Genomic DNA, 22,681 nt, shown 5'->3' with positions numbered 1-22,681 from the left:
AGGAGCGGCTGGGTACGACTGGGTACAGTGGGTACAGAGAGGGATTGGTTTGGGACACAAGATTTAGAGGCAAACACAGAGTTGAGGCATTCAGCTTTTTCACGTGCGGAGTCAGCCGTGTGGCCGTTTGAGGTGAGGGAGGGGATGGAGGGGGAACAAACACCAGAAACAGATTTGACAGAGGTTGTTCCAAACTTCTTCCATTTAAGAGTTATGGAGGCCACTGTGCTCTTGGGAACCTTCAATGCAGCAGAAATTTTTTTGTCGGCTTCCCCAGATCTTTGCCTCGACACAATCCTGTCTCTGAGCTCTGCAGGCAGTTCCTTCGACCTCATGGCTTGGTTTTTGCTCTGATGTGCATTGTCAGCTGTGAGATCTTATATAGACAGGTGTGCCTTTCCATATCATGTCCAATCAATTGAATTTACCACAGGTGGACTCCAATCAAGGTGTGGAAACATCTCAAAGAAGATCAAGAGAAATGGGAGGCACCTGAGCTAAATTTCAAGTGTCAAGATGGCCGCCACCATGTATGTCTGAACCCTGTGAGATGAATATCTTGAAAAATAAGCGAAGTACCAACTTCTAATTTGGTGTGTGGGTGTATCTCGGCATAAGGAAGAACGCTGTTGATAATTGGGTCGCCACGTCAAAGTCCAAGATGGCCGCCACAATATATATGTCTGAACTTTGTGAGTGAAATATCTGAAAAAATAAGCGAAGTACCAACTTCCAATCTGGTGTGTGGGTGTATCTAGGCACAAGGAAGAACGCTATTGAAAATTGGGTCGCCACGTCAAAATCCAAGGTGGCGGCCCCCATGTATGTCTGAACCTTGTGAGCGAAATATCTTGAAAAAATAAGCGTAGTACCAACTTATTATCTGGTGTGTGGGTGTATCTAGGCATAAGGAAGAACCCTATTGAAAATTGGGTCGCCACGTCAAAATCCAAGATGGCCACCTTGCGTCTTCCACTTTGTCAACTCGCGTCACTTCACCGACGGGGGACCTAGGCGTAACGCTTGTATAACGCTGGTCCAGATTAAGCCGTGCTTCATAGGGCTACGCCCACTAGCGAGCTCACCTCAGCCCTGGTTGGTTGGCGAGGGCTCGCTGGTTCCACCTTTGATGACGAGTTGAAAGGGGGGCCACGCCTCCTCCCGGCGCTCTGCCCTTCTTCTCCAGCTTGACCGCGTGTGTAATGGCGTTTTGAGCCAGGCAGCGAACGCTACTGGGCGAGCAGTGGCGCGTACCACAATTTTGAGAGAGTCAAGCCACAAAATGAATGGGATTGAAGGACCTATCTTATTTAATTAATGCAACGCAGATTCAAACTATTGGAAACAGAGCCTTACCTAAAACACATACTAATGAACTAACTAGAGTTCCTATGGTGCCCTACGTGTTGCATATGGACTAATTAGGGTGCGACCGTTAACCTTTAGAAGATGGGAATATTTACAGGGAATTATTTACAATGGATTATTATTTACAAGTGCCTGTTCTAAAATCCGTAACACTGCACCCTCCCTTTCTCCGGGTCCGTCCCGGGTTTTGATTCACAAGGGATATCTTTTACAATTATGTGTGACACTTAGGTGTAGTTACCCTCTCGTGTTAACCTCACCCTGAGTGCGACATTTTTAAAACTAGATATGTCCCGCCTGCTGCGTTGCATTCTACCTGGCAGACTCACGCCCACAGACTAACCGAATTGCGGTATTCATTTTCAAACTAAACATTTAACCGGTGGGGAGCATTATTTACAAAGACACTACTACTATTTGGATTATTTACAACTAGAACCCAGGACCTGTCTTTTAGGAAGACAAAAGCAGAGCTTTTGAAAAGAGGAAAGGTCATGCACTGCACTGTACCGATACACCATACCCACATGCACAGAAACACACAATCAGATAATAAAGTGCACTAAAAAGCACCACCATGCACGAAAAGCACCAATAAGCACCACCATAAGCACAGTCATACATGTTAAATAAATGAACTGGCGTCTTCTCTGCTTGGCCGATGGCTGCTGGGCCGATGTTTCTTGGCGTTTTCTTGCTTGCTGCCTATTTGATAAATAAAAAAAAACACAACCCACGTCCACTTCTTTTTAATTAGGGCCAGCAGGGCCAACTGAGGTGGTCCACCTGTATGGCATAGGTGCCACCTTGACCGTGGTCTGCAAGCAAGATGCTGGCAGCAATGGTCGACCCCAGCAGAGGTGACAGGCCACAGAACGTGTGGTCCATATATGGTGCTAGGCCACAAAACGTGTGGTCTATGAGTGGGCTTGGCCACAGAACGTGTGGTCTATAGGTGGTGTACCGGTCCAGGCAGGCAAGCAGCGAGGGTGCGGGCGCACAACTGCGACACCTGCACACTTTCCCCTCGGCACACAAAGACCACGGTCCATGAGTAGGGAAGGAAGACAGAGCAGGGTAAGCGGGGTGCAAGGGCGCAAGGGTACACATCAACACAAGGCAATGCGACATGAAGGGCGTGGGAGAGCCAGCTGAGAAAGCTCGTCCCTAGCGTTCGTCCCCCCCATGTCAGCCTATCCTACCCCTTGCCCCCTCCCTGTATCTGCACAATTTACAAATCCGTCGCTAACGTCCTGTCTCCCATATCTCCCCTAATCCAAATTAGTCATCAATCCCTCCTAAGGAGGAAGAGATGCAATTAAACACAATGTCTCACCAATGTCACGATGCGTCTCACAACCAACCAAACATTTGCAAAAACTGGTGTGGATTCATCTCACCTCGGTGAGTGGATGCAGATGGTGCGAAGAGATTTTCTCCTATCTACCTTCTAAATGACATTACCACACTTTACACTACCCGGGGTCTTTCCCTGCCAAACCATTGGCCATCTTTACCCGATGTGGTTCTAAGAACCGAACTCCCATTGAACATACTGTGGTGCTCTCCAATTTGGGGTCTCACTCCCACGATTCTACTCCCTGTGCCCTCGCACAATTTCAGGGCTGGGTCGTGTGGCTCACCAGCAGGTCCGCTCACCTGCACACCTCCGCCACTGAACGTCGCCACCCGAGCTTACCTGCTCCTCACCCTAACCTACCTGGGGGAAGGCCCTCTGGCTCTCTCACCCCCTACCGCCCTCTCTGGTGTCGGGCTATCCGGGTCCTCTCCTGGGATCCCGGGCCCCATTGGACTCTAAACTGGCTCCCAGAGCCGACCTGCGGCCACACCTGGCCGACAGACTAACAGTGGCGGAGTGCCCAACCAGTCATTCTCACTAACAGGCCACACGCCCAGCCAATTTCATCTCACTAATGCACCCAACACAACACTTCTGTCCAACTACCCACACCACAGATGCCAATATCCAACCACAATTTACCTACTCCCTCTACCTACTTTTAAACTACCCTCCCCGGGTACTCGTGAGGGGTCCATCCTTCCCCCACTCACTCCTTTGCACCATACACTCCACACTACTCATTCCACACGCCACTCACTTCACACCATTGATTCCACACACCCCTTCTCCACTTGCACACCATGCAAGTCAATGCACCCCATACATAATGACACACATCCTCAATACTCTTCCAATACGTTTTTACACACACAGCATCATCTAGCTATCTATTGCCCTTCTAAGATTAGTGCTTCCCGTCATCCCTTAAAACTATGCACTCCCTCGTCGTTATCATCCAACTTATCTGTTCTACGTCCCCACTTAAATCTCAAAGCCCCTATGGTCATCTCTAGATCCCTACAATAACCGAACCCTCCCGGGCTAGTTTTTACAGCCAATCCCCATAAACTAAAGCTCATGTGCCCCCAGTGTGAGGGATGGTATAGATACCATCCCCCGACCCTGGGGATTATTTGCCATTATTATTCCCAGTCTTCTGGCACTATGAGCCCCCTTCATAAGAGGTACTGGGTCCTGCCTCGGCATCTAGAGCCGAGGCGATCCACGAGGGCGCCTGCTCGCCGGTGTCGGGTCTTAACCGCTCGGCATGGACGATCCGAGGGAGGGCTCGTGGCTCCATTTTGATCTTAACGACCACGTCACAGACTTGCGACAGGACGACCCCCGGGCCTTGCCAGGGAGAGGTGAGTTTTGGGCACCTACCCTTCCTCCTCCGGGGATTGAAGAACCAAATCTTCATCCCCGGAGCGTACTGACTCCCCTGGTTCCGGTGGTCCTACCTGCGCTTCATCTTTGCCCCCGCCAGCTGGAGCTGGCGGCGGGCGAAGGCATGGACCCTCTCCATGCCTTCTTCCCGGTGACATGCATAGCCCTCCCTCGGCGGGATATCTGTGGTGTTGGGCACGGGACCACATAGCAAGTCGGCGGGAGCCCGCAACCCCCGCCCATACATGAGCAACGCTGGACTGCATGCGGTGGCCCCATGCTGGCTAGTTCGGTAGGCCATTAATAAGTACGAGAGATGTTCGTCCCAGTCATCCTGACGGGTGGTGGTGAACAAGGCTAGTTGTTGGACCAATGTTCGATTGAATCTTTCCACCATCCCGTCAGATTGTGGCCGCAAGGGCGTTGTCCGTGTTTTTCGAATTGACAGGAGTCTGCACACATCTTTTAGTAATTGACTCAAAATTTCGACCCTGATCAGTGTGCAGCTCCTGTGGAATCCCATGCCGACATACAAATCCTTCCACGAAGGCCTGTGCTACCACCCCGGCTTCTTGGTTGGGGAGGGTATAGGCCTCTGGCCACTTTGTGAAATAGTCCATTACAACAAGGATGTATTTGTTACCGTGGCAGGTGCGGGGTAGTGGTCCTAGTATGTCCATAGCCACCCGCTCAAGAGGGGCCCCCACCTGGTGTAATTGAAGGGGGGCCTTCATCCTTCGTGCTGGTCCCTTTTTGGCAGTACAGGCGTCGCATCTCCGACACCAGTCCTGTATGTCGCGCCCCTTTTTTACCCAATAGAACCTCCGGCGGACCCGAGATGTTGTCTTTGTCCTGCCCAAATGGCTGCCGGAGCGGGTACCATGCACCTGCTGTAATATGATGTTCTTAAATTTTTCTGGGACTATCACAAGCCAGGAAGTTCTTTCAGAGGGAACTTCCACCCACTTGCGATATACGATCGGGCCAATTCCTAGTACTTATTGAAGGCTCCCTCTGGGGCCGGCTCGGCTGGACGTTCTCGTCCCTCACTGCCGCGACTTCGTAAACTGGGGTGCAGCCGGCTACCTTCGTGCCCCTTACTATAGTGCGTGGTTCTGCACTAATATTAATTACGTGGACGGCCACCACCGGCCCGTCCGTTTTTAAGAGGGTGCGGCCCACACTTAAACCCGGTATGGACTGCGCTGCCCCCGGTTCGACTAGGCCGCAGGACTCCTGCCATGTTGGGCGAGCTGACCATCGGGCCGGCACTATGGCCTCGGCCCTCGGAGGGATGGTCACGGCCTCAGAAGCCTCCAGCTCCGTCCTGTCGGCCGTGCTCACCCCCTCCAATGGTAGCTCCTCCACTCTTGCAGGGTCCCCCGGCACAAATCGATTTTACAACCGCTGGCAGTCAACAAATCCAACCCTATTAAGCATGGGTCACACACCTCCGCCACCCAAACTTCTATTTCTCTCTTTACCGACCCTAACTTGAGGGTTACAAAACCACGCCCTATGATCGGGGCCGTTACAACGGTAGCTAGCTGCAAACTATAATTTTCCAGACGCTGGATTTTATCCCAGCCGTCTGCACTCGAATCGAGGATCACAGGGATGATGATCGTGGCGCTAGCTCCTGTGTCCACTACGGCGTCTACCCCCACGCCGGCAATTTTGCACCGAATCGTCAAGCTACCGGTACCAATTTGACCACAATGAATGACCTGTCGCGTTAATGAGGGCACTTCACCATCCCCTACTGCCGAACACGTCCCTGTGTGTCCGGCACATTCTAGTTTCCCGGGCCCTGGCAGGGGGGCGGGGGGGGGGTGTCTGGGGTCGGCTTGTCCGACCTGTACGAGGCGGAGCTGCTTGTCTTGGCTGCCAGGGTCTGTCCCGGCGCGGAGCTCGACACTCCCACGCACGGTGACCCAGCCGGCTACAATTATAGCACCTCACCTGGTAAGGTGCTTGCCTCCGAAATTCCAAATTTCCCCCCCGAAAGTCCTAATTGGGGCACTTGATCGTGGCCCACCGTGTGCCACCTCCGGAGCCGCCTGCCATGGTCTTGGTCCTGCCAGGCGCTGGTCCACCAGCCTTCGGACCATGCCCTCCAGGTCAGGGCCCCTTTCGGGGGCGGACTACCTCGGGGGGCCGCCACCCGTCACGGGTCCTACCTGGCGCACCGCCACTGCGTGGCGCTCGCTTCCCCGGGCCAGGGGCCTCACTGCTTCACACCGGGCCGCAGCGTCAGCCGCCTGGCTCAAGGTCTGCGGGCGCCACATGGCGAGCTGCTGCCTGAGTTCCGGGTCCGGAAAGGCCTGGATAAAATGGTCCAGCGCCAGTCTTTCCTGGGAGCTCGCTGCCATGCCCGTGTGTGCGATCCCTACTGCGTGGCGAATGTCATGGGCAAGTTCCCCGATGGTCTCCTGGGGCTTGCGTTTTCGCTGCGCTAGCTGAGCTTTAACAAGCTCGCTCTGCTGTTCAATGCCGAAACGGTTAATTAAGGCCGCGCGGAGGGTCGGCAGGGTGAGAGCACCCGGTGGTAAAGCCGTCAGCACCTCCGCCGCCGCGCCGTGCAATGCCCCCACAAGGTGTACTCCACCCTCGTCCGGATTCCAACCGTTTCCCCTACACACATACTCGAACTGCGCCAGATACGCCCGTAGATCACTCTTGCCGTCATACGGCGCGAGTGGGACCTTGTGGGTGCCCGAAGGCTGGACCCCGTGCATCGCTCCTTGCGGGGTTAGCACGGGGCCGAACCGTTCAGACCCCCACAGTACACTATTCCCAGGGGGCTCTCGTGCGTCCCCCGTCCCTCTGAAAACTACCCCTGTCGGTGTCGATGCCTGGGTCGCCCCTCCGCAACCCGCTTACCCACTCCATACTCGCACACCCTTGCTCACCAATACTCCTCACACTCCCCATAATCGGACCTCCTTGCACACATTCTCTTTCCACGCACTCCGGACCAGTCGCACACCTCACCATTGGCCTCTCACGAACGCCCGGGTCTCTACCGACCCCCAAGCTCACCGAACCTCCCGTCACACCATATGCATTTCCGATTATATCGCCACTCACCTCGGCACCTCTTCTCCTTCGCTCCTCCTCCGCCACCTGCAAACTCTTTATTTGGTTAGCAAGTACGTCATCACGATTTGAGCACAGACATTGCACCAATTCCATCACCTCCTCCTTTATTTCCTTCTTCGTCTCCCTTCGTCTCTTTTTAATTTCACTCACCCCCTCTTCCACTTCCTGTAACTTCTGCTTCACCTCTTCTATCTCCCGGTGCGCCCCTACAATTTCTTCCTCTAAGGCTACCTTGGTCGTCTCTATGTGCTTCCTGACTTCCCGTTCTCTCGTCCGCAACATCTCTACCACCTCATCCATCCTCTTTGTCAACCCCTCGTGTACCATCTGACATTCCTTCTTTGTCGCCATCAGTTCCTTCTTTATCTCCCTTTGTGCTGCCTTCAGCCCCCCTATCACGTCCGTGTTCCTACTTACTTGGTCCCCTAGCTCCTTCTGTCCCACTGTCAGCTGCTGTACTCCTCGCGTCAAATCCTCTATGCCCCCCTGTAACCTGGCCGTACTCTTCCTCACCTCTTTCTCCACGTGCTCCTCACCCCGCTTTACCTCGTTGCGTACCCCCGCGACCTCTTCGCTCACCCCGCGCCTTATATCTTCCCCCATCTCTCCTATTTCCTTGGTAGATGCCGCCCTCATCTGTTCTAACTCCCCCTTGTGGGTGTCCAATTTATTTTCTAGCCCGATTTTTACCTCTTCTAATTGATCCCACATTTGTTTTATTTCTGGGGTGGATTTATCCCCCATTTCCTTAAGTTTGCCCCCCATTTTGTCTTCTAACCCGGCTAACCCGTCCTTCATTCTTTCCATTTGATTTCCCTGGGTGGCCATCCTATTTTCCAACCCCACTAACCCCTCTTTCATTTCTTTCATCTGGCCACCCATGTCCTCTAATTGGCCCCCCAATTTGACCTCCCAATTCATGCCTCAACCCCCCAATTTGGCTTCCCAATTGCTCACTATTGGCCCTCATTTCTCCCATCTCCTTACTCAATCCCCCAATTTGGTTTTCTAATTGCTCACTGGTACCCCTTGCTTCGTCCCTCATTTCCTGACTGATTCGCTCACTCCGAGCATTTATCCTTTGCTTTGACTCCATCATACAAGCCCTGAATTGTGCCATGAGGACTTGCAGATCCACAACCCCTACCTGCGCAGCGGGCGCGGCCCCCACCGCCACGTGCGAGGCGCCGCCATTTTGTGCACATGCAACCCCCTCTACCGCACCTTCATTATCTTCCTCCTCCATTACTCCCACCTCTTCCCTGGGGTCCTGGGTTGTCTCTAACTCCTCATTTCCCCCCACCGGCATCCGATCGCCTTGGGTAGCCATGGCACGACTATAATTTGGATGTTACAATAAAAATTTTGGCCGCTCGAAATTTTGACCAGATTTTTCAGATAATATAAAAATTTGGTTCGGGTCCAATCCCACTCCTGACACCAATTGTTGCGGATTCGGGGTTCGGCACTCCCATTACCAAGGGGGGATTAATCCCCTTGTCTTTTAAGCTGGCTGTCCCCCGATCCTGGAAACTATAACGCTCCTCTGCGGTCGAGATTGGCCAGGGTGATTGGTCAATGGAGGTCCCAAATACCTGAGTGCCATTCTCTCCACAAAGCAGGGAGATAATTCCCGCTCGCACCACGGACAAGATGGAATTTGCCGAGCGGTTAGCAATCCGAAGCCCGAGCCATTAACAAAAGGACTAACCCGATCCTGCGCGGTTGGCCAAATCGTGCCGCGGGAACCCAATGGACAGAAAAGACTAAGACGATCGAATGAAAGAAGAAACCAAAGTGTAAAGGAAGAACACAGGAATTTATTAACAACAATAATTAGAGGAAACGAAAGGAAGAATGTACAAGGGAAGAAGAAGAAGCAGAACACAGTGCAGTCTTAAACAGTCTTAATTATCATGCCCCAGGACGACAAACAGACTTGCACGTAGGGGTAATGATGGCAGGGAAGAAAGGTCCAAGCAGATGGACAGCGTGGGCCCCGGCTCCGATCCACGCTCCACCTCGGTCCACGCTCCGGTTCCGCGGCAAAACCCGGCAGGCAGCGCTGTTCGTGTCTTGTTGGAACGCGAGCCGACCTTATTTGTCGGGGTTCATATATCGGGGAAGGTATTCGGCTTTCTCCCTCTGTCTCTCTCAACATGCATGAAGTGCCGAAGTTCAACAGAAGTCCCCGGGGAAGTTTTACGCGCAGCTCCAGCCAGAGGTCCGTGGCGAGAAGCAGTCCAACAAGTAGTCCGTCAAAGGGCTCTGCGCTCGCGGTTATATATAACGCTGGTCCAGATTAAGCCGCGCTTCATAGGGCTACGCCCACTAATGAGCTCACCTCAGCCCTGGTTGGTTGGCGAGGGATTGCTGGTTCCACCTTTGATGACGAGTTGACGGGGGCCACGCCTCCTCCCGGCGCTCCGCCCTTCTTCTCCAGCTTGACAGCGTGCGTAATGGCGTTTTGAGCCAGGCAGCGAACGCTGCTGGGTGAGCAGAGGCGCGTACCACAATTTGGAGAGAGTCAAGCCGCAAAATGAATGGGATTGAAGGACCTATCTTATTTAATTAATGCAACGCAGATTCAAACTATTGGAAACAGAGCCTTACCTAAAACGCATACTAATGAAATAACTAGAGTTCCTATGGTTCCCTTCGTGTTGTATATGGACTAATTAGGGTGCGACCTTTAACCTTTAGAAGATCGGAATATTTACATGGAATTATTTACAATGGATTATTATTTACAAGTGCCGGTTCTAAAAACCGTAGCTATATATATATATATATATATATATATATGTATATATTATATATATATATGTATATATATATATATGTATGTATGTGTGTATATATATATATATATATATATATATATTGTTACAGATACGACTTTGATGGTATGGTGGGCCGAGCGGGATGGCCGCCGTATCCGTACAAGTTACCCGATTGTACTCGAACGTCGACGAAGCCGCGCTATGCTGGCTCAATAGGAAAGAGAAGACACCCGGCTGGGTTATAATGACACAATACGACACCAGGGGTTCAGTTCTCAAGTATATTCGTACGGAAAAAGGTTAGATTACAACTACAAGAGGGACAGCATAGGAAGACAGGCACTTAGACACACTCTTATATTAACCCTAGACAGACCACAGATAAACGGGACAACGCTGACTCACACGGGATTTGATGGCAAGGAAAGCGGCAGTCGATGGCTCAGGTGCACCTGGCTCAGGGACAGAATCACGTACGGTGGTGTCCAGCAGATGCGGGGAGGTCGCTCAGCGCTCGTGGGTCGCGACTTTGGTGGAGATGCCGGGGAGGTCGCTCAGCGCTCGGGAGGGTGGCGTCTTGTCCTTCCAAGCTCGGGGCGCATCTGACGTCACGTCCGGCGCGGGGCCGCGTATATCCGGCGGGGAGTGACACGCCCTCGGCTCGTTAGCGCCGCCCCAGATGGCATCGGCCCATGGCTTCTCATTGGGTGCGGGGGTTACCGGCTCCGCCCTTGACGAGGGGCCGACAGGGAGCCCCTTCGTGGTAACCCCGTGGAGCGCGTGGTCAATGGCGGCTAACCGAGCCGGAAGGAGGACGCCCACTCCCCATGCCGTCACCGCGCCGCCCCCCTCTTTTGTTGTTGTTGTTGTAGTTGGCGCTTCTTCATGGGGAAGAGATGCGGAGAGGTATGGGGAGGTCCTAAACTTCCTAACAGGTGCCATATAATCACATTCTGGTGCAACGAAGAGTCATAATTAATGGAAACAAGTCCTTAACTGACATAGATTAAGAATAACTAGCAAGATGTCCTATAATTGTCTACGTGTGGTGCGGGGGACCTGGGCACGACATTTAATGGGGGGATGAAGGGGAAGATCGGCTCTAATGGGTGTTGTTTACAGACAATGGGACTAGGGAATGGGGTAAGGGAGAGTTGGGGAGTATCGGAGAAAATAGGGGAATATTTACAAGCGGATATGGAGGCCAAATTCCATATTCGCAACATTGCACCCTTCTCTACCCTCGGGGCGTCCCGACCCGATAAATTTTTACCTACTTTAGTGTGGCACGCAATGTAGTTCCCTCTACTATTAACTCTACCCTGAGTGCGACAGTTTTACAGATATTCACAAATGAGTAAATATGTCCCCCTGCGACGTTGCACCCTTCTCCTCACAGAAACACACCCACAGGATAACCGAATCCGGAAAGAATTCTCAAACTAAACATACAGCCGGTAGGGAGCATTATTTACAAGACTACGCTGATATTTACACTACGATCCAGGACCTGTCTTTGGAGGAACACATGCAGATGTTATGCATCGAGAGAGCGCGCTTGCCAACATCGATACACCAACCCACGAGTGCTCTGTGGCCGACGGCCTTTAATAACGTGCAGAGCACCCTTCCCGCGCATCAAAAGCACCACCCCACCACCAATCGGTGCAGACCATTGTTCATTGGAATAAAAATAAATTCGACAACCCCTAACCCTGCAGGTGTCTCTTGCTCTTCTTGTGGTGCACTTGGTGTTACTTAAAAGTGGTTCACCTGTATGGCATAGGTGCCACGTTGACCCATAGGTCCATCCCCGAGTGGTGCTTGGCCGCAAACGAACTGCGGTCCATCGTGGGTGGCCACAAACATTGCGGTCCATATGGTGTATCGATCCCGGCAGCAAGCAGCGAAAGTGCAGGCCCACAACTGCGTCGCCAGCACCTCTCTCTCCTCTCTCTCTACCCCAAAGCCAGATCCTCGGAGGTGGGAGACAAAAACAAGACAAGTGAGCAAGGTGGTAAGGGCGCAAAAGTGCACGCAATGCAAGGTGATGCACACTGGGGGCACATGGGAACCAGGTGAGACAGGTACGTTCCTACCGTACGCCCCCCCCACCAGGTAACCTACATGGCCCCTCCCTTACCCCTTACTGTATCAACAAAACACAACACTACCCATAAACATCTACTTTACAAATCCACAAACATCCCTACTGTCTTCCCCGTTCCTCCCATATACCAAATTCGTCTTCTCTCCCTCCTAACCAATCAAATTTGCCATTTTCAACTCTCATCAAAATTTGCCATTTCCAACTCAACATCAAAATTTGCCATCACCAATTCATCATCAGTCCCTCCTAGGGAGGGAGAGATGGAATCACCCCAATGTCTCATCCACGTCGTGATGCGTCTCACAAATCCAACAGCAATTCTCATTTCTGCAACACAAACAAAGAAAACACAGGTGTGGAGTCATCATCATCACCACAGGTAAGTGGCTGCGTATGGTGCGACAGGTTCATCAATCCTAACTATTTCCTAAATGACTTTAACAACTTTACACTACCCGGGGTCTTTCTCCGGCCAACCCATTGGCCCTCTTACACTATGGGTTCTAAAAACCAATTCCCATTGGCCAAACTGTGGTGCTCTTCAATTTGGGGTCTCACTCCCCCGATTCATCTCCCGGTGCCCTCGTACAATTTCTGGGCTGTGGCGTGTACCTCTCCCAGTGGGTCTACCCACCTGCACACCTCCACCACTGCAGTTGCCTCCGAGCTTACCTGCTCCTCACCCTAACCTAACTACCTGGGGAAGGCCCTCTGGCTCTCTCCCCACTCGGTGCCCTCTCTGGCACTGGGCTACCCGGGTCCGTCCTCCGGATCCTCGGGCCCCATCCACAACGCTACCGGCTCCCAGAGCCCACCTGCGGCCTCACCTGGCCGACATCCTCACAGTGGTGGAGTGCCCAACCAACTACACACACTAACAGGCTACACGCCCAGCCATTTCCACAACACTAATGCACCCATCCACAACACCATTCTGCAACCGCACCACAGATGCCAATATCCAACCACAATTTACCTGCACCCTCTACCTAACACTTACACTACCCGCCCCGGGTATTCGTGAAAGGGGTCCACTCTTCCCCCATCCACACCTTCGCACCATGCACACCACTCCGTACCACTCACTCCAACTCTCTCCACACACCTGTACCTGCACACCTGTGCTCTCACACCTGGTGCCACCTGCACCCTTCTCTCCCCAAGCGCATTCGCGCTGATCCACACACTCACTACTCATACACTGCTCCACACACCTGTCCAGTTGCACCCCTGTGCAATCACACCTGTTCAATTCTCACACACACGCGGCATCATCTCATCTAACTACTCCCTTCTGAAACTTGCGCTTCCCAGTCGTCCCTTTAAACTATTGCGCTCCCTCGTCATTATCATCCATACTAATCTACCTGCGTCCCCACTACAGGTATCAGTCACTAACTAATCTTAACGTCACCTAATGTCATCTTCTAGATCCCTACACACCATATCCTAACCCACCCGGGCTAGTTTTCACTGCCATACACCCCCATAAGCTATAGCGCATTTGCCCCACCATGGGAAGGGTGGTGGATTTGCCATCCCACCACATCGGGGGTCTCTCACTATCAATTTTGCACGTCAAATTTCAACAAATTAAAAATTTGCCAATCACTGCCCATCATCTGCCAATCACTACTGCCAATCCCTTGCCAATCATCAAATTTTGTTTTTCTCTAATTTTGGGTCCAAAACACTAACCTCATCACCCAGTCTACTCACTACTGCCTCTCGGTGCGCCAATTCCTGTCCAAAGCCTGGCTTCGTAAAGCCAAGCAATGGGTGCTGGTTGTTTTGTGCCAGCGGCTGGATGCGTCCGGCACTCGGTGCAGGGACGGGGGCTTACCCGTGCCGAGATCCCACACACCACCTCGGCGTGGAGCCATCCAATGCCCCGATCTAGACCTGCCGGCACGTCTCACCAAAAAGTGGTCGCCATGACGACCCTTTCTATCGGGCTGCCAGCTCCGCCTAGTGGAGCACGGACGCGGCCGTCCCACGCGAGGCCCAGCGTGGATCGCGCACGGCGGTCCTTTCGAACCCGCCGTGGCTCGGATCCCCGCTGGTTCTCGCGGCACGCGAAGCCCGGCACGCACCGAGGGCCCGATTCGGCTATAAGTCGTTCTAAACTCGACCCCGTCTAACGTCGATGCTTCACCTGGACGCTTACACCCCGCAGCCCGTTCCTTGCTCACACATCCAGCCGTGCCCATGCTCCTCGTACCTTTCCTTACACACCCAGGTACACCCATTCCACTCACAGCCTTGGTCACACACCTGACCACCGAACACTTTGGCACACATTCGTTGGTCGCACACCTCACCAAAACACCTCTTCGCGCCCCCTCCTCTGTCACCTCCTCTGTGACAATCACAGGTGTGCCCTCATTCGCACACCCCACCACGTGCCTCACCACCAACTCCAGCGTGCATTCCCACTCACGCTCTACCATTCCAGGTGTGCATCCTTCCATCCCAGGTGTACATCCTCGCTCACCTGTCACAACTAACTCACGCTCCATGTCACTCTCACTACTTTCACCTCCACTCGTGACAACGCACTCACCCTTACTCTTGACAGCACACTCTTTCCTCATGCACCTGTCCGTCACACACCTTCCTCGCGCACACTCTCCCGTTACACCCTCTGTAACACTCACCACAGGTGGACACTCTTCCTTACTTCTGACAGCGCACTCTTTCCTCATGCACCTGTCCGTCACACACCTTTCTCGCGCACACTCTCCCGTTACACCCTCTGTAACACTCACCACAGGTGGACACTCTTCCTTACTTCTGACAGCGCACTCTTTCCTCATGCACCTGTCCGTCACACACCTTTCTCGCGCACACTCTTGCGCACACTCTCCCGTCACACCCTCTGTAACACTCACCACACCACGCTTCCATGTGCTCCCTCGCACACGCGCTACGACCGACTCACTCTCGCCAGCACACTCACTCCTTGGCACGCACTTTTTCCTCACACACCCCAGAGTCGGACTTCCTCGCACACCTCCTTTTTCGCACACCAGACCTGTCGCACACTTCACCAACGGCCTCTCACGAACACCCGGGTCCATCTCGACCCCCAAGCTCCTTAAATCCCCTGGCGCATCATACACACGACCATATTGGTCACCACTTACACCGGGTCCTCTTTCTCTTCGCTTCTCCTCCATCACCTGCGAATCCCTCATCCGGTTAATGAGCACATCATCACGATCCGAACACAGACTCTGGACCAATTCTTTTACCTCCTCTTTTATCTCTTTCTTATCCTCTCTCCGTCGCTTTTTAATTTCGCTCACCCCTTCTTCCACTTCTTCTAATTTCTGCTTCACCTCCTTCATCTCCTCGTGCGCCCCCTTAAGTTCTTCCTCTAACTCCACCTTATTTTTTTCTATGTGCTCCCGCACCTCCCGCTCTTTAACCTCCATTACCTCTACCACCTTGTTCATTTTCCTCGTCAGGTCCTCATGTACCGTCTGACACTCTTTTTTAATTACCCCTACGTCCTTTTTCATCTCCTTCTGTGTCGATTTTAAACCCTCTATTACCGCTGTGTTCTTCTTTACCTGGTCCCCCAACTCCTTTTGTCCCACTGTCAGTTGTTCTACTCCCAGCGTCAACTCCTCTATACCACCTTGCAATTTTACAGTCCCCTTTCTCACCTCTTTCTCCATGCGCTCCTTACAGTGCCTCACCTCCTCGCGCACTCCTCCGACCTCCTCACTCACTCCTCTTCTGATCTCCTCTCCCATCACTTGCATCTCCTGCCCAGATGCCACCCTCATCTGCTCCATTTCCTCCCTGTGAGCATCCAGTTTGGTTTCTACCCCCATTCTGACCCCCTCTATCTGCTGCTCCATTTGTTTAACTTCCCTTTCCGCTTGGTCCCTCATGTCCCTCAATTTGCCTTCCATACTGTTTTCTAACCCCTCTAACCCATTTTTCACTCCCTCTATCTGATTCTCCTGGGCAGCCATTCTATTTTCTACCCCCTCTAACCCCTTTTGCATCCCTTCCATTTGATTCTCTTGAGCGGCCATTCTGTTTTCTACCCCCATTAACCCATGTTTCACCCCTTCTATCCCATTGTCTAACCCCTCTAATTTCTTGTCTAATCCCTCTATTCTACTCCCTAACCCCCCGATCTGCGCCCCCATGTCCTCCCTCAATTTCTCGCTATTGGACCCCATTTGGCCCTCCAATCGCTCACTATTCTTTTCCATAAGGGCCGTCATTTGTATAAAAAACAAATTCCAATCCACCGGGGGCGCTGCCACGGTCGCTGGCGCGGTGATCAGCGAGGCGCCATTTTGCGCGCCCGCTTCTTCGTGCGTGACGGCGCTATTTTGCGCGTCTGCTACCCCCGCTGTTTCGCTCTCCTCATGTCCCTCAATTTGGTCCTGGACCGACCCTGCTTCACTCTCCCCTACCGGACCCCAGCCGTCTTGATCCGCCATAGCGCGACTTGCAAAATTCGAGTTTCGTAAAACAAAACAAATTTCGGCCGCTCCAAATTTTGACCAAATTTTTTTTTTTTTCCTCTATTCGTTTTTTTTTTTTCCAAATTTGGTCGGGCCTCGAATCTCACTCCCGACACCAATTGTTACAGATACGACTTTGATGGTATGGTGGGCCGAGCGGGATGGCCGCCGTATCCGTACAAGTTACCCGATTGTACTCGAACGTCGACGAAGCCGCGCTATGCTGGCTCAATAGGAAAGAGAAGACACCCGGCTGGGTTATAATGACACAATACGACACCAGGGGTTCAGTTCTCAAGTATATTCGTACGGAAAAAGGTTAGATTACAACTACAAGAGGGACAGCATAGGAAGACAGGCACTTAGACACACTCTTATATTAACCCTAGACAGACCACAGATAAACGGGACAACGCTGACTCACACGGGATTTGATGGCAAGGAAAGCGGCAGTCGATGGCTCAGGTGCACCTGGCTCAGGGACAGAATCACGTACGGTGGTGTCCAGCAGATGCGGGGAGGTCGCTCAGCGCTCGTGGGTCGCGACTTTGGTGGAGATGCCGGGGAGGTCGCTCAGCGCTCGGGAGGGTGGCGTCTTGTCCTTCCAAGCTCGGGGCGCATCTGACGTCACGTCCGGCGCGGGGCCGCGTATATCCGGCGGGGAGTGACACGCCCTCGGCTCGTTAGCGCCGCCCCAGATGGCATCGGCCCATGGCTTCTCATTGGGTGCGGGGGTTACCGGCTCCGCCCTTGACGAGGGGCCGACAGGGAGCCCCTTCGTGGTAACCCCGTGGAGCGCGTGGTCAATGGCGGCTAACCGAGCCGGAAGGAGGACGCCCACTCCCCATGCCGTCACCGCGCCGCCCCCCTCTTTTGTTGTTGTTGTTGTAGTTGGCGCTTCTTCATGGGGAAGAGATGCGGAGAGGTATGGGGAGGTCCTAAACTTCCTAACAGGTGCCATATAATCACATTCTGGTCAACGAAGAGTCATAATTAATGGAAACAAGTCCTTAACTGACATAGATTAAGAATAACTAGCAAGATGTCCTATAATTGTCTACGTGTGGTGCGGGGGACCTGGGCACGACATTTAATGGGGGGATGAAGGGGAAGATCGGCTCTAATGGGTGTTGTTTACAGACAATGGGACTAGGGAATGGGGTAAGGGAGAGTTGGGGAGTATCGGAGAAAATAGGGGAATATTTACAAGCGGATATGGAGGCCAAATTCCATATTCGCAACAATATATATATATATATATATATATATATATATATATATATTATATATATATATATATAATTATATATATATATGTATGTATACACACAATTAGTTTTAACACTTTTAGTTTTATCTCTAAATATATATATTTTTTATTTCATAACTTAAAAAATTTAACTTAAAGACAACTTAAATACTTACTTCAATAAATACTGCAAAAAACTTAAATAACATTAACTTTAAAAAAGAATTAGTTTGTTCAGCAAAATCATTTAGCTATATTTACTAACATGACAATATTACTGACAATTTGGTGAGTGCTTTTAACTTCATCGCAGGAGAAAGTGACTTTAGTGGCTATCAAAAGCTTGCTTGATCAATAAGTTTTTCTCAGATTTTTTTGTTTGTTTGAGGATAAGTTTGAGCTCCCTCTTTCATGTCCTAAACTATTTGGGGGTAAATCGAATGTTTGTACTTGTCTTTGGTACTTTTTGACAATTTATTCCTGATGTTTGTGTGCCTCTTTTTGATATATTTTTTCCACATTGCTCTATTCCATTCCACTGCTCATCCTTTGTTCCCTGCTTGCTTCTTCATTGGTTTAATGTTGCCTCTTTGTGCTGCCTACAGCCTTCCATCTGTGCCCTTCCACGTATAACATCTCAGCAGCACGGCTTGTCCTTTCAACATGCTGGCATAACTCCTCCTATCTCGGCTCCCTTCTCCCAGTCTCTCTACCCATACGAATATGAGCCATCTACTGCCGGTGTCCTTTCTCCTTATGGCCGAGACTACTATGAACCTCCAGCAGCTGCACAGAATCCAGTGCTCCCAGAGCCGGGTTTCTTCACAAAACCTCCAGAAGTTTCAAATCAATCTATTTGTTCCACTCTTCCCACAGGAAATGCTTTAAACTTTTCCACGCCATCTGTTTCTCGGGCAGAACCTGAGCCACATCCTTTTGCACCTGCAACTCCTCGGACACCGGGACATGAACGAGGATCGCTTTTGACTGGCACACCTATTCGCACAGATGTTAGCACAGTTCCAGAAAGGCAAAGTGTTGACAAAGGCAAGGAAGATGGTTTGCCATTTGAGACAAGGGGTCTGTCCTTTTCTGAGCTTGCGAATAACTCAGCAAATCAGTCCAGTTTTGGACAGACACAGCCATCTTTAGGATTTAAGGATGCTGGTAAGCCAATTTTTAACTTAAGCAGAGAGGTAGATGAAAGCCAGAGTGAAGAGGAAAAGGATGCAATTGTTGAAGATGAAGGTCCACACTTTGAGCCCATTGTTTCACTCCCAGACAAAGTGGATGTCAAGACAGGAGAAGAAAATGAACTGGAGATGTTCAGCTGCCGTGCCAAACTCTTCCGTTTTGACGCAGAGACAAAAGAGTGGAAAGAGCGTGGTGTGGGCAACATCAAACTCCTGCGGCATGATGTATCGGGGAAGGTGCGTCTGTTAATGCGTCGAGATCAGGTGCTGAAGGTCTGTGCAAATCACTACATTACACCTGAAATGACCTTGGTTGTCAATGCTGGCTCAGACAAGTCTTGGGTTTGGCATGCACAAGACTTTGCTGATGAGGTAGCCAAACATGAGCAACTTGCTGTGCGCTTTAAGCAGGCCGAGGACTCATTGCGTTTCAAAGCATGTTTTGAAGAGGCCCAGGCACTGTTGTGCTCTGAGAGAACGACTAAAGTGGTTAACGGTCTGGAGTCAGTACAACATAAATGGAATGGAATGAAAGGTACTTCTGAGAGCTCAGTTTGGAAAAGCTTTGCTTCGCAAGGAAAATCGGAGGCATTTGGTGCACAATTTGTCAAGAAGGAGGGTGAATGGGAGTGTGATACATGTTTGGTGAGGAACAAGCCAGAATACATGGCTTGTATTGCTTGCCAGACACCTAAACCAAGCGCTGGTGCAGAATTTGTTCCTTGTCATTCGTCTTTTGGATTTTCCCGCACCTTTGCAAAGACTGATGCAAAGACACCATTAACTGATGGTCCATGTTTCTCTTTTGCGTCCCCTTCTAATCCAACTCAAATTTCCTCTTTTAAATTTGGTTTTCCTGAGTCTTCAAAAGCTGATACAAAATTGAAGCAGCCTGTGTCATCTGCAACTTCAGAGGTGCCAACTCGTTCCATTGATGAACAATTTACCAGGAAGAAGGGAGAATTGCATACTGAGACGTGTTATCGGCGAAATGAACAGGATACTGCAGCCTGTTTTTGTCACACGGCTCAGCCAGGTACTGCTTCAGCTCCGCAGCCTGTTCCTGGACATTTCTCTTTTGGTTTTGGCAACAATTCAAAAACAGAAGACTCTCATGTTGCATTTCCATGTTCCTCTGACACAGCTCAAATAAATACTGGTGGTTTTCGCTTTGGCATTCCAGAACCGCCCAAAGACAAGTTGAAGCAGCCTGCTTTAGTCGCGGCTCCAGCAGTAGTTGGGATGCTTGGCTTTGGTGCACAATTTGAAAGGAAGAAAGGGGAATGGGACTGCGAAGCATGTTATGTCAGGAATAAAGCAGAAGATGTGGCCTGTGTAGCCTGCAAGTCATTCAAGCAAGGTGCTCAAACTAATAATTTTGCTCAACCCCATAGCAAAAATGGAGATGAGTGTTTGAAGTTTGAATTTAGTTTGGGGAATAGTAATGACAACAACACCATTGGGGGATTTTCCCTGAAATCTGAAGAAGATGGTAAGAATGCAAGTACAAAATCTGTTCCAGAATCATTTGAAATTTCTAATTCATTCCGAGGTTCCACCAAATTTGGTACAAACAGGGAGTCACTTCCAGTGTCTTTTTCCTCATCACAAGGCACAGAGAAACCATTACCGGCCTTCAAGTTTCACACAAATGTTACTGCTACTTACCAGGGTGCCTGCAAACCAGGAATGGCATCTACATTGCTGAAGATGCTGGCGGATGATCATGACCAAGTTGAGAGTGATCATGCAGAGGAAAACATTTTGAGCAAGTCGGCTCCTTTTTCCAATTTTGCTGGGATGGACTTTTCTGGAATTTCCTTCTTCAATTTGGCTAAAAATGACAGTTCACAAAGCACAGAAATAGAAGGGAAAGGTGATAGCACAGCTTCTGCTTTTCTTGATGAACGGCAGACTTTGTTTGCCACAACAGGAAAATCTCCCAATATCTCAGGCCAAGAGGATGGAGACGAATTATACAAGACTGATGAAGATGATGGAATTCATTTTGAGCCAGTGGTGCAGCTGCCAGAGAGGGTGAGCCTAGTGACCGGTGAGGAGGAGGAAGAAACTTTATACAGCCAACGTGCAAAACTCTTCCGCTTCGACCAGTCATCTGGACAGTGGAAAGAACGGGGCATTGGAGACCTTAAGATAATGAAGAACATCAGTAATGGCCGCACACGGGTTTTGATGCGACGTGAGCAGGTCCTCAAAGTATGCGCAAACCATTGGATCACGACCACCATGACGCTCAATCCGATGCCGGGCTCAGACCGTGCGTGGATTTGGACAGCAAACGATTATTCTGAGCAAGAAGCTCGAGTTGAACTCTTAGCAGCAAAGTTCAAGACTGAAGAGTCTGCAATTGAGTTTTATTCAAAATTTGAAGAATGCCAACGAGGATTGCTTGACATTCCACTGCAGACGCCACATAAGTTGCCACCGCCTGCCAAGGCTGCTGAACTCATTCAGAAAGCCGAGCGTATGAAGTCCGAGCTCAAAGGCTTCAAAACACAGTTTGCTGCTGTCGATGCCCGTCAAAGTTCAAGACTTGGTCCTTCACAAGTTGCATTTATGCCAGGATTACATCGGGGTTCCACACCTTTGGGAAAGCAAAGTGAACGTACTGGCACTGCCCCTGAATTGGATAATTATGATCTTCATGATGGGGTATCTTTAAGTGAAATGACCCCAACAAATTTTGACCAGAGCCTTTTCCGCTTTGGAGAGACTACCGAGGGGTTCAGCTTCACCTTTACACCTTCCCTGAGTCCTGGTAAAGTACTGGGAGCGCGTGCATTTCGGCTCTCAACATCTGGTGGTGAAGAGGAAGATGACTGCAATGACGAGGTCCAGGAAGAGAGAGACAGCCTGCACTTTGAACCAGTTGTGTCACTGCCTGAACTTGTTGATGTGAAAACTGGAGAGGAAGAAGAACAGGTAGACCTTTTATTTTATATGTATTTTAAAAATATTAACGAGAACGGCACTCTTCGACATCACGACGTCGACTGTTATGCCTCCGCCCACATTATTACATCATTATAATACTTGTATCCAGTTTGATTTAAATCCCTTCAGCTGCTCACATTTTTATCTGACATGACATCTGACCTTTGGCCTTTGACCTCGGGACCCCCAAAATCTAATCGGTTAATCTTTACATCATTATACATATCTGTACTAAGTTTGAATTTGATCCCTTTGGCCATTCTCAAGTTATAGACCTATTACAGACTTTGACCTTTAACCTTTGACCTCTTTAACCCAAAATCTAATCAGTTCATCTTTATATCATTATACATGCCTGTACCAAGTTTGAATTAGATCACTTCAGCCATTCTCGTGTTATAGACCTATTAGACTTTGACCTTTGACCTCGACCCCAAATTCTAAAAATCTAATCTTTACATATTTATACATACCCGTCTCACACTTGCATTGGATCACTTCAGCCGTTCTCAAATTATAGACCTATTACAGACTTTGACCTATGACCCCAACATCGAATCACTTAATCTTTACAACATTATACAAACCTGTACCAAGTTTGAATTTGATCACTTCAGCCGTTCTTAAGTTTTGGACCAATTGCAGACTTTGACAATTGACCTCTTGACCCCAAAATATAATC

The 22,681-nt window shown here is 50.5% G+C and overlaps 1 protein-coding gene across 3 annotated transcripts in view; it reads left to right on the top strand.

Moving 5' to 3' along the window:
• RANBP2 (RAN binding protein 2) overlaps positions 1-22,681 on the top strand; it is a 239,538-nt gene that overhangs the window by 110,816 nt on the left and 106,041 nt on the right. For 2 of the 3 annotated variants that reach the window (XM_068124434.2, XM_068124436.2), the window contains exon 20: positions 18,457-21,987. In XM_068124434.2, coding sequence (XP_067980535.2) covers positions 18,457-21,987 — 3,531 coding nt within the window. The remainder of the gene's footprint in view (positions 1-18,456; positions 21,988-22,681) is intronic. The other variant, XM_068124437.2, reaches the window with a different exon arrangement.

Source organism: Myxine glutinosa, chromosome 8, assembly GCF_964187855.1.
Source record: "Myxine glutinosa chromosome 8, kmMyxGlut1.1, whole genome shotgun sequence".
NCBI classification, from domain to species: domain Eukaryota; kingdom Metazoa; phylum Chordata; class Myxini; order Myxiniformes; family Myxinidae; genus Myxine; species Myxine glutinosa.
Note: the sequence above shows the minus strand (reverse complement) of the source record. Positions and strands in the feature narration are given on the sequence as shown.